Source organism: Ursus arctos, unplaced genomic scaffold (assembly GCF_023065955.2).
Source record: "Ursus arctos isolate Adak ecotype North America unplaced genomic scaffold, UrsArc2.0 scaffold_11, whole genome shotgun sequence".
NCBI lineage: Eukaryota > Metazoa > Chordata > Mammalia > Carnivora > Ursidae > Ursus > Ursus arctos.
The window spans coordinates 8,002,958-8,016,019 of record NW_026622775.1 but is presented as its reverse complement, the minus strand read 5'-3'; the positions used below and the strand labels follow the sequence as shown (position 1 = coordinate 8,016,019).

Genomic DNA, 13,062 nt, shown 5'->3' with positions numbered 1-13,062 from the left:
CCCTGGACTCTTGTTTTGGGGGAGGTTTTTGATCACTGCTTCAATCTCTTCATAATTAATCGGTCTGTTTAAATCATCCATTTCTTCTTGTTTCAGTCTTGGTAGTTTATAGGTTTCCAGGAAGGCATCCATTTCTTCCAGGTTGTTTAATTTATTGGCATAAAGCCTTTGATAAAAGTTTCTAATGATCCTTCCTATTTCATTCGTGTTGGTCGTGATCTCTCCCCTTTCATTCATAATATTATTAATTTGGGTCCTTTCTCTATTCTTTTGAATAAGTCTGGCCAGTGGCTTATCAATCTTATTTATTCTTTCAAAGAACCAGCTTCTAGTTCTGTTGATCTGCTCTACTGTGTTCCTGGTTTCTAATTCATTGATCTCTGCTCTAATCTTGATCACCTGCCTTCTCGTGCGTGGGTTAGGCCTGTTCTTCTGTTCCAGCTCCAGCTTCTTGAGGTGAGAATATAAAAACTGCATTTTAGATTTTTCTGTTCTTTTGAGTGAGGCTTGGATGGCTATGTATTTTCCCCTTAGGACCACCTTTGCAGCATCCCATAGGTTTTGGACCAATGTGTTTTCATTCTCATTGGTCTCCAGAAATTGTTTAAACTGATTTTTAATTTCCTGGTTTACCCAATATTCTTGAGCAGGATGGTTCTTAGTTTCCAAGTGTTTGAGTTTCTTCCAAATTTTTCCTTGTGATTGAGTTCCAGTGTCAAAGCATTGTGGTCTGAGAATATGCAGGGAATAATCTCAGTCTTTTGGTATTGGTTGAGACCTGTTTTGTGACCCAGTATATGGTCTATTCTGGAGAAAGTTCCATGGGCATTCGAAAAGAATGAGTATTCTGTTGTTCTGGGGTGTAGTGTTCTGTGTATATCTATGAGGTCCATCTGGTCCAGTATGTCATTCAAAGCTCTTGTTTCTTTGTTGATTTTCTGTTTAGGTGATCTGTCTATTGCTGAGAGCGGAGTGTCGAGGTCCCCTACTATTAACATGTTATTATCTATATGTCTCTTTATTCTGGTTAAGAGTTGGCTTGTGTATCTAGCTGCTCCCCTGTTGGGGGCATATATATTTATAATTGTCATATCCACTTGTTGGATACATCCTTTAAGAATAATATAGTGTCCTTCTGTATCTCTAACTACAGTCTTTAGTTTAAAATTGAATCTGTCTGATATGAGAACTGCTATCCCAGCTTTCTTTTGAGGTCCATTGGCATGAAAAATGGTTTTCCATCCCTTCACTTTCAGTCTGGATGTATCTTTAGGTTCAAAATGAGTCTCTTGTAGACAGCAAATGGATGGGTCATGTCTTTTTATCCAATCTGCAACCCTGTGAGATTTTATGGGAGCATTTAGGCCTTTCACATTGAGAGTGATTATTGAGAGATATGATTTTAATGATGTCATGTTGCCTGTGAAGTCTTTGTTTCTATAGATTGTAAATTTCTGTTCTGTATCAGTCTTGGGGCCTTTTTACTTTTATAGAACCCCCCTTAATATCTCATGTAGGGCTGGTTTGGTGGTTACGAATTCCTTCGGTTTCTGCCAATACTGGAAGGTCCTTATCTCTCCATCAATTCTGAATGACAGCCTTGCTGGATAAAGGATCCTCGGCTGCATGTTCTTCCCAGATAGAGCTTTGAAAATACCCTGCCAACCCTTCCTGTCCTGCCAGGTCTCTGTAGACAGGTCTGACATTATTCTGATATTTTTCCCTCTGTACATAAGGATTTTCTTCTCCCTGGCCACTTTCAATACTGTATCCTTGGATCTAATATTTGTGAATTGCACTATGACGTGACGTGGTGTAGGTCTGTTCTCATTGACCTTGGGAGGGGTCCTCTCTGCTCTTGGACACGAATGCTTGTTTCCTTTGCCAGATTAGGGAAGTTCTCAGCTACAATTTGTTCAAATATCTCTTCTAGACCTGTCTCTTTCTCCAACCCCTCGGGGATGCCAATGATTCTGACATTGGAACGTTTCATTGAGTCAGTAATCTCCCGTAATCTACATTCTTGAGATTGGATTTTTTTTGAGGCAAGTTTCTGTTTTAACTTTCTCTTCTACCATCCCATCCTCCAATTCACTAATTCATCTTCTGCCTCATTTACCCTGGCTTCAGAGAGTCTAGTTTAGACTGCATTTGATTCATAGCATTTTTAATTTCTGCCAGACTCGCTGTCATTTCTGCCCTTAGAGATTCTATATTCTCATTAATATTTTCATTAATAGCTTTTTCAAGTCTACACATCATCTTGACCATTGTCACTCTGAACTCCATTTCTGACAATTTGGTTATATCCATATCCATCAGTTCTGTGGCAGAGGCCACAGACTCATTATCTTTTCTTTGCTGGGGGGGATTTCTCCTCCTCGTCATTGTGATGAGGAGAGGTTGCGTGGATGTACAGAACCCAAATTATTGACCAGGAGCCAGGCAGTGTACACTTGTTTTATAGGGACCTTAGGGATGTGGGCTTCTTGGTTTTTTAGCCTGCCTTCTGGGGGAGGGGCCTGCCGCGCTGATACTCAGGCAACCCTGTTTGGGTAGAGTCTCCCCATCCCCTGCGAGGGGGGATGGGGATGGGCACACTGGTATTTCCGGGCTTTTGTTCTCTGGCGGCTTTCCCTGGTGGTTTTCTGTGGCTCTTCTGAGAGTCAGAGCAGCAGTGGCCGTATCCTAGCCTCTGTCTCCGAACAGAGATCGCAGTCCACTCTCCACTGAGCTCTCTTGGCCACTTTAACTCTGTTTCTGTCGGTGCTGCTAAAAACCCTGCAGCGTCCCGGGTTGTGCGCCCCACAGCCGGTGTCCCAGCCCTCACTTCCAGGGCCGGCACGTCTCTGTCCGTTGTGCTTCTAACACTGCCAGCCGCCCCCGGTTCCCGTGAGCGCTCCCGAGCTCCCTATTTCAGTATGGTTTGCATGCTCCGGAGCGCCAGTTTTCAGTCTGGTCGCCTGCGCTCCTGAGCTATCGGTATCAGTCCGGTTCCAGTGAGTGCTCCGGAGCACCAGTTTTCAGTTTGGACGCGCGCTCCCGAGCTCCCAGTTTTCATCCGGTTCCAGTGAGCACTCTGGAGCTCCAGTTTTCAGTCTGGTCCCCCACACGTTCCCAGGCTCACGGTCTGTCTGCTCTCTCGCGGGTGCCGGTCCACGAGTCCGGCCCACTCCCCAGCACAATGGCTACCGCTTCCCGGCGTCCAAGCGTGTTGGCTCCCTCCCCCTACCGTTTATCCTCTGATATCTGTGCGCGGATTCACGGCTCCCCGCTTCATACCTCAATACTCAGCGCTGGAAATGTTCGTTTGTAGAGATCCAGATGTATCTTCCTGCGTCTCAGGCTGATTTCGTAGGTGTTCAGGGTGGTCTGGTAGCTATTCAGCTCGACTTGGGACCAGCTGAGAAAGGGTCTCCTACTCCTCCGCCATCTTTTCTCCTCCTTGCAGAACGTGGTCGCTTTTCTGTTCATAGAGTTCCTGCTACTCTTTCCTTTGTTCTCCGGTTACATTCACAGGTGTTCAGAAGTCTGGTAGCTCTCTAGCTGAGTTCCTGGGACCAGACGAACTTTAGGTCTCCTGCTCCTCCGCCATCCTCACCTCATTTTTTAAAAATATTTTCTTACCCTTACAGCCAATAAACAGGCACCATATATCTACTTAATCAAAGAAAGGGCATTTTTTTTATCATGTAATATCTAAAATTAGTTTTAAAATTTCTTAGTTTTAATTTATATCTCCAAAGGTTACATTCATAATTATATGAAAGAAACTTCAGGGATGATATTTACTTTCAGAGTCAGTCTAAAATCCATATAAAAGCATTGGCTGAAACTGCTGACCAAGGAATGTTAAGATGGATAAGCATCTCCCATATCACAGTTAAATTGCATGGAGAAAAAAAAAACAACAAAAAGCCTACGAGATGAGAGATGCCTGTGTCCTATCATTTCTTCTTTAACTACCATTTATTAAACATCTGCAATATGTCGGAAGCTACATTAGCCCCCCATATATATATATTATATATTTATTCTTCATGACACATAGGACAGAAATTACTAAGTCCCTTTTACACATGAGAAAACTAATCATCATAAACGTTAAGTAACTTGCCCAGGTTTTCTAAGGGTTACAGTCAGGATCTATCCATCTCCAAAGTCATCTTTTTCATTATATCCCATGGCCTCCTTTAAGAGATTTGGCTTACTAACATTTTACTTAATATCAGGAGATCAGACAACTTTTTCATGCCAAAGTCATGTTATATGAAGTTTTGCTAAATGCTTACCATATTATATCACAATATCATATTTTCATGAGATGTGATTTGGCCTATGATATCATTAAGCCATTAAAATACCATAATGTTTCCATTTTACTTTCTCTTGCTTTTCAAGGAGATTAGAACTTCAACAGTCATTAACTGATATTCAAACCATGAATGGTTATGACAATATGAAGAACTCAAACACTAAAGGGTTAGAGATTTTCTGATGGCTTGGTCCCTGGACCAGTGCCCCTGGATCAATTACTGCAGAATCACTAAGGGTGGTTTTTTTAATATTCAGAATCTTGAGCCTCACCAGCATAATTTCTCTCTCTTTTTTTTCAAAGATTTTAAGTAATCTCTACACCAAACTTAGAACCCCAGGATCAAGAGTCTCATGCTGTAGCAACTGAGCCAGCCAGGTGCCCCTCCCCAGTATAATTTTTAAAGACTCTACAGATTTTATGACTTCTCCACGGTGTTCCTTCTGTATATTCAAGTTGGAGAAACATGACAAGAATCACTGCCTTATTTCAGCGGGCCTCAGACCAGCACTATATCAGCATCACTTAGGAACTTGCTAGAGATGTAAATTCTTGAGCCCCACCTCAGACCTTCTGATTTAGAAATTCTGAGAATGGGGACCAATAATTTGTGTGTTAGCAAGCCTTCCAGGTGATTCTGATGTGAGTGAAAGTTTGAGGAATACTGCCTTCTGTGAAGCCATTTCCTGGATCCTTCGTACTATTTGCATTCTCTCACTTACGGACTATTCTAGAGCCATTACAGAGCCAGACATGTTGCTCTTCAGCTTCCCAGCAGGCTCCCTGAACTCTCAATAACCGGCCCCGGGAACATACAGTGTTCAAAGCCTGCCCTTTCTCTTTCCCTGTCCTATGTTATTTGACCTACCCTATGTCTAGATTAAAAGGTTAGAGTTTGGGGGCACCTGGGTGGCTCAGTGGGTTAAGTGTCTGACTCTTGATTGTGACTCAAGTCATGATCTCGGGGTCGAGATCCAGCCCCCCCCCTTCGGACTCTGCACTCAGCGCAGAGTCTACTGAGATTCTCTCCTTCTCCCTCTGTTCCTCCCCCTGCTTGTCCCCTCTCTCTCTCAAATAAATAAATAAATAAAATCTTTAAAATTAAAAAAAAAGGCTAGAGTTTCAACAGATGCAATGTTCATATTCACATAACCTTACTAGGAGCTACCAAAATTATAAACAAGTATTCAGAAACTTAAACCAGAGCCATCATTTAAAATTCCCTTACAGGGATGCCTGGGTGGCTCAGTCAGTTAGGTGTCTGCCTTCAGCTTGGGTCATGATCCCAGGGTCCTGGGATCAAGTCCCACATCAGGCTCCTTGCTCAGCAGGGAGCCTGCTTCTCCCTTCGCCAGCTGCTCCCCCTACTTCTGCTCTCTCTGACAAATAAAAATTTTTTTAAAAATATCTTAGAATTGTATACGTAACCATAGAGATCAGACAATTAGTGCAATACTCTTTTGAAAAAGTCTTCCCATATTTCACTTTGTGTGTGTGAACAACCCTTTCTGTGCCTTAGTACCAATTTAGAAAGTACAACTTTTAAGCATTCATAAGAAGTGCCCATAGAAAAGACCAACCAAATTGAAAGAACATTGCCTCCAGGTGTCAAAAGCAAAAAAACAAGTTCACAAAAACCTCGCCCAATTAAAGTTCAAGGCAATAACATCACAGAATATTAATTGTGGAACAAGTTGCTTTCCAGCTCTTATCTTAGTGAATGCACTAACAAGGACCTGATTCAACATCTCACACAACAATGCAGAACCCAATGGGAAAATCAGCATTGTGCACTGCCTGCTGAGCAAAGTGTTCCATCTGACATTTAGAACTGGTTGCACTCAACTACTTTTAATTTTAGTCCCAATTTCAAGAGACTGCCAAAGACACAGAGCTGTTGCATGAAGTCCTTGCTTCCAGCTCCTGTTGGGCCGTGCAGTTGAGCCTTTGAATAGTTTGAGCTCCACTGACAGAACATGTATTATTTCCTTTTGAAACTGAGAACAAGTTCTTGGGCCTTTGCATACGTGTTTATTCTTCTCCAAGAAAATCGAGAGCAATTTAAGTGCTCTCTTCTTCACTGTGAGCCTGTAACTCCTTTAATGATGCAATGTCTTGTGTTTAGCTATGTTTAAAATGCTCTTTCTTGGCCTCCCTCAGAGCCACAATTCAATTTGATTCTCCTGGCCTCTAACTATGAATAGCTTTCCTTAGTGAAATATATCATGCCTCTTAATTTTCTTCTTTCAAGGCAGAGTATTTTGCTCTGAGATTGGCAAAGAAAAAACACTGAAAACCATTTGCAAAAAACAAATTATTAACTAGACAGATACTGTCAGCATCAGAGTCACATCTTTTTTTCCCTAAACTTAATAAAACACCCATATGAAAATAAAGACTCCCTAATTTCAATCACATCGTTTCCCTAATTTTAACAACTACTTAAATAGAACAATAGGAACAGTTGCTTTCCCACACATTCTAGCCATTTTCTGGAATGTATGTTTCCATTCCTACCTTATAGTTGTCCAGTCTCAAATGACTCCTAAAAACCATAGCTGAACAACTGGATGAATATTTAGATGACTGTGCAGGAACCCCAGGAACTAAAAATGATAGATCGGAAGCCTAAAAAATTACTCCCCACCAAACAACATGCAGTATCAACCGTGTATAAGACGTTATTTAAGTGCCTTCTCATCTAGTTGGAGATGGCATAATTAGACAAAAATAGAATTAATAATAACAATAACCTATCACTTATAGAGTGTTTCCAAAGTATCAAAAATTGTATTGACTAATTTACATACATTATCTCAAGTATTATTTAAAATAACCCCCTGAAAATCATCCTCTATTTACATTCTATAGACAAGGAAAGTGAAACTCTATGAAGTGAAGGGACTTGTCCAAGACCATATTGCTAATAAGTGGCTGGACTGAAAATCAAATCCGGGGCTTCCTGATTTATAAAGCCAAGGTTTTAGCCACAAGGAGTTTTATAAATCAAGGCAATGCAAACTAAGTGCCATACTGGTGGCATTAAATGGCTTGGTAGTGTGTAATCTTTACAGAGGTGATGAAAATTAAGCTGAGTTTTGAGGAAGTTAAAAAGAGAGAGTAGAAAAGAAAATTGGAGGAAAGGAGAAGGAAGGGAAGAGAAAGACCCAAAGGAGAATGTAATAAGTTAATATTGGCCTAAGGAAAGATACAGAGCAAGATCACTCAAGGCAAGTTCAAGAGATCAGTCTGGTTATAGTAGACCTAACATAAGGAAAAGATAAAATCGAAAGTGTAAATTAGGCTTAGATTTTGTAGGTATTAAATATCAAGCTATGCAGTTTGATCTTTATTGATAGAATGTGACAAGACATGCTTTAGGTGTTCTAGTAAGGGAATGATAAGATGAAAACACAGTTTTATGGAGAATCATCTACCACGTGGGCAGGCTGGCTTGTCTAGGGCTTAGAAAGAGATAACTATGATGGAAATGATGTTCTAAGAAGGACCTGATAATTGCAAAACACCTCAAGCCTTAAGATTTAGATCCTAGCTTCTACATGTTAAATTTACATCAGTTAAACCCTCTGGATTTATTGGTGAACTTCCCCGCCCTTCCCCCAGGTAAAATCTAAAGCTAACACCTGCAGAGGCTTCAGCTGACGGAACATAAGCTCCATGCTGTTGTCATTTTAATTGTTGACCCTCTGTGCCTAGAACAGTGCCTGACATTTAGTAGACACTCAATAAATACTGAATGAATGAATGAATGAATGAATGAGCTATGAGGCTCAATCATGCAAATGTCTAATTCTAGGCCCAATGTTATTAAATGTTTACATAGAACAGAGAGAAAAACATAGTGGAAATACATTTCTTTTGGAGACCATCACTTACCCATCTTTGACATAAGTCACACTCCCCTGTAGGTGAATATTAAACAATGCCTCATCATAATCAAATGCAATGAAAAGGCCTTGTTTAAGTCTTGAATTGGACAAATCAACTGTAAAAAAAGGCAGGTCTGAGGAATTATGGACATTAGATATTTGGTATTAAATTATATTAAAGAAGTGTGAAAATGGCATGATAAAAGAAAAACGCTTTACTAGTTAAAGATGTAATGAAATATTTACAAGTAAACGGCATGATGTCTGGTGTTTGCTTTCAAATACTCCAGCAAAATCAAACAAACAAACAAAAAAATGTGGGGTGGGAGGCAGATGAAACAAAATTAGTATGATGATGAAGATTTTTGAAGCTGATTAAATACATGGGAATTCATTATGCTATTCTCCTTACTTTGGTCTATGTTCGAAAACTTCTATAAAAGTTTTTTTTTAAGAGTCTTATGGAACGTGGGCTATAAAACAGAAACAAACACCAAAATTTTAGTCTAGGCATGGAGATGTCCACCAGATAACTTCCAAATATGGTTATGCTCACTCATTTATTCAGCTCATGATTATTGAGCCTACAGTGGTCTGACAGTTATTCAAAGGTGAATGGGACACTGTCCCTGCCCTCAGAGATCTCATAATCACATAGGAGAGGCAGAGCAGAAAACTAGTGACATGGGGCGCCTGGGTGGCACAGCGGTTAAGCGTCTGCCTTCGGCTCAGGGCGTGATCCTGGCGTTATGGGATCGAGCCCCACATCAGGCTCTTCCGTTATGAGCCTGCTTCTTCCTCTCCCACTCCCCCTGCTTGTGTTCCCTCTCTCACTGGCTGTCTCTATCTCTGTCGAATAAATAAATAAAATCTTAAAAAAAAAAAAAAGAAAAGAAAACTAGTGACAGCAATCCAGGGTCTTCGTGTATGATGTGCGGATATGGACAAATTAGAGTGGGACAAGAGACATAATTAAATTTAATATTTAGAAAACTCAGTCTGGCTGTAGGGTAGTTAACAGATTAAGAAAAAGCAGAAAAAAATGGGGATGGGAACTGAACTAGTAGCACTGGGACTAAAGAAAGAGGGATGAATATAAGAAAGTTTAAGGAAGCACTAACATCCTCATACCACTTATAATTTACTTTTAATAAGAAAATAATTACCTTTAGTAGGTGCCTACTTCGCACCCAATTCTGCAAAGAAAACCATGTTTTTGATCCAGTCATCTACACTAATGGCTAAGAAAATAGTGTTTCTATATATGGGACAAAGAAGGAAATAGAGGAAATTGTATATGCATGTACACTTTAGTAATAATAAAATAAGAAAAAAATATGGAGAAATATATAAATAAATAGTATAAAAATCATTTTGGACACCACTAAGAAAATATGTGAATACACATTAGTCTATGCAATGGTTTTATTTAAACATGACTCCTTTTGCTGCATTTAATTATGTGGTATTTAGAATCTAAATTCTAGAGGAATCCAAATTAGAGTATATCTAACTACTAAGGTCACATCTGTATTTTGTTAAGGAAGCTACTTTCCTTTCACTAATATTAAAACAGGTGAGAGGATATTCAAGTAACTACATACCTGAGTTATTCTTTGCAATATTTCTTTCAATTTTAAATAAGAATAATGTGCCTGAGCCCATGAAGAAAGGCTTCACAATCCCATCAACCTGAGTAGACTAAGGCTAGAAAGATTCAGACAAGGGTAGAGAAATGCCTTGCTCAGGGAAAGTGTTCCAAAACGCTGAAAGTACCCCTGGATGGTCACTTCTTTCAATGTCTCTCAGATGAGAAATATATGAGCCAACAGTCATGATCCACAGGGCAGCAATTCTTTCATGGAGCTGACACTTCCCAGAGGGGGGAAAATAATCACCTTCTGTTTCCTCCCTTTTTATCTCTTGATGTGTCAACTATACACAAAAAATTTATCACCCTTGGAGACTGGTCTGAGTAAGTCATGAGCTTAGATATCTAGCTCTGTGTTCTTTAGACAGGAGAAGGAAAACAAATGTATTATTTCATTTCTTTTCATTATAATAAAGCCCATTTCCTCATGATAATTTCCTAATTAATTTCCAAATCTAGAATCCAGAACTTTTATTTCAAAAAATAGTCAACACTAGTATAAAAATAGTTGGCCTCCGTGGAGAAACCTGACAAACACTATTTCAGCCGGATGACTAAGCTTCACGTCAACAGTGATAAGTTATGCTGATAGCATTACCCTTGATATGTTGTGGTGAGAATGGCACTTCATTCTCTAATCTTTCTCTCCAAAACATCTAATCCAGTCGAATCATGAGGAAAAACATCAGACAAATTCCAGTGGAGGTGCATCCTACAATATACCTAGTCAGTACTTCAAAATTCTCAAGGTCATCAAAACAAGGAAAGCCTAAAAAAGCTGCCACAGCCAAGAGAAGGCTAAGAAAAGGTGAGTATACATCAAGTGGTGTCCTGGATGGGATCCTGGAACAGAAAAGGTGCATTGGGTTAAAAACTAAGGAAAGCTCAGTAGTAATATAACCAATAACTATAATTAAAAATAATTTATTACTAACTGTAAGAAATGTACTATACTTTTGTAAGATGCTAATAATAGGTGAAATGGGGAGGACGAGGGGAGATATGGGACTTCTCTACTATCTGCTCAATTTATTTTTTTAAATAATCTCTATGCCCAGCAGGAGGCTTGAACTCACAACCCCAAGATCAAGTGTCACATGCTCTCTAAGCCAGCCAGGCACCCCTGCTCAACTTTTCTATAGACATAAAACTGATCTAAATATAAAGTCCATGAATTTTTTAAAAAAGATTGGCTTCTTCCTTGATGAAATAAGTCAAAATATATTCTTACCTTTTTGATTTATATGTTATACTTTATAAATTAATACTATGTTTAGATATTAAATCTCTGTTCTTTTGAGATACTTGAGAGGGTACATGTATTTTCTCCATTACTCCAAAATAGATTAGCCAGTCTCAAAAAGTAAATATAGAAGGAACTAGCTCTTATATTATTCTTGGAAATAATGAGAATAAAAAGCTTTTCCAGAGACAGGAGGCCTGACACCTTCTGGAGAGGCATTCTGCTGCTGCTAACTGAAACACCGAGCAATGGGAATTGCAGTGCGTTGGTGTTAGAGGTCCCAAACAGATGTTCAACTCATTGATCAAAAAGATGTGCAGTATGGAAAGCTGAGCATCCATCTGTCCTCTCCCACACGAAGACAGATCATCATCAGTGCGTGGAAATTTTTAGGGCTAGAGAGGCCCTTAAGAGATCATCTGCTCTAATCCCTTCATTTGCATAGATGAGGAAATTTCAACAGCCAACTTATTTCTGATAAGCAATCCCCTTAATACTTTTTTGAAATGTGAAAAGTAAAGAAACTGATCCTAAGAGTTTAAAAAAAAAAAAAGGCCCATTTCTTTACAATTGTGTACACAAATAATTTTTGCTTGAGACAAGTGATTGTTTTCACTTGAACTCCTATTCTGGAGAAGGGGCCAATGAAAACAAGCATCAGAAAAATCAGAAAATCAGAAGCATTGAGCAAAGAGAGAGAGAACTGGTAGACTAGGTCAATGAACACAAGGCTCATGGGAAACCCACGGAAGGGAAGAAACATCAGTCATGGAGGACCAGAAGCTGTAGCCATACAAGGCAGATATGGTTTTCATTTTACCTGAGTGAAAACCGGTATAACCAGATCTCTATAGAACTGGCCATTCCTCAATGACCAGTCATCAGAGAAGCTCAGGGAGAAGGCCCGGCTATAGGAGAAACAGGACTTGTCAGATCAGCTGGAAGAGAACTAATGGAGGGCTGCCCCGGGAAACAGGAGACTGAAAAAAGGCTTTCATGATTGAGGAATAATCTTCCCCTGCACTTCAATTGGCCTGTCTGCACATAGTTAATAAACTGAGGGCATCCTTACACTTGGAGGTAAGTGGTTTGTTCTCTACAGAACAGTTTACACTATGAAGTCAGAGATGACTCAGTGGAAGGGGCTGCTCTTAGGTAAGTGGCCATAGCCATATTTCCAAGGCTGATGACAGCAGAAATGACAACCGACAAGGCCGGACGTATGAGCCCAGCATTTATACGTTTTTTTCCCCAACCAGCACCCAAGCAGCAATAACAAACTTCCCCAAAAACTCTTTAACACCGTTTGTACCATCTGAGAACTCAAAGGCTGTGTTTCTCCACCTGGAGAAAAGGGTTACCAGCACCCACACATTCACGCATCCTTTCTGCAAGGAAGAAGATGGCTCAGTAAACCAAGTTGTAGCCTGTGTTCCTCAATCCTCTTTTCTACCCCTCTCTATTTTCTTCTGGTGAAGCGATTTGTACTTTGTTTCCAATGCACATATTTTACCTCTCAGAATTGTTATTTGCTTAGACAAACCAAAGGGCTTGGCAACAGATTGCATGTAGGAGAAATTCATGTTTGCACTTGAGAATATGTCCCTGGTGAATAAACAACCTGACTCTATCAGACCGTAGTCTATATCACACATGGGGGAAAGAAAAAAAAACTTTTGAAAGTGCATGTAGCTTCTTCCCCTGTAGCTGTAACGTGCAAACAGCTGAGCTCTCTAAATAACCAATGGACATAAATCGGGGCTTTACTCCCACATCCAGCAATCCTGCTGACCCTTCAAAGCATTCTAACATGAGATCCTTGTACTCTGCTGGAGTTTGGGCATTGTGGCCTGGCCTGGAGCTGAAGCTGTAGGGTGACAAGAGAATGAGAACAAATGCTTCCATTGTGCAGCTTGCTGGGATGAAATGAGAGTTGGACTCACAGACACAACCCAATTAAGGG

General features: G+C 40.1%; 1 protein-coding gene across 1 annotated transcript in view; it reads right to left on the bottom strand.

Moving 5' to 3' along the window:
• ANK2 (ankyrin 2) overlaps positions 1–10,694 on the bottom strand; it is a 467,799-nt gene extending 457,105 nt beyond the window's left edge. Inside the window, exon 1 of the mRNA XM_057310022.1 lies at positions 10,455–10,694. Within this exon, the coding sequence (XP_057166005.1) occupies positions 10,455–10,487 (33 nt within the window). The 5' untranslated portion in view covers positions 10,488–10,694. The remainder of the gene's footprint in view (positions 1–10,454) is intronic.
• Between the last annotated feature and the right edge of the window lie 2,368 nt (positions 10,695–13,062).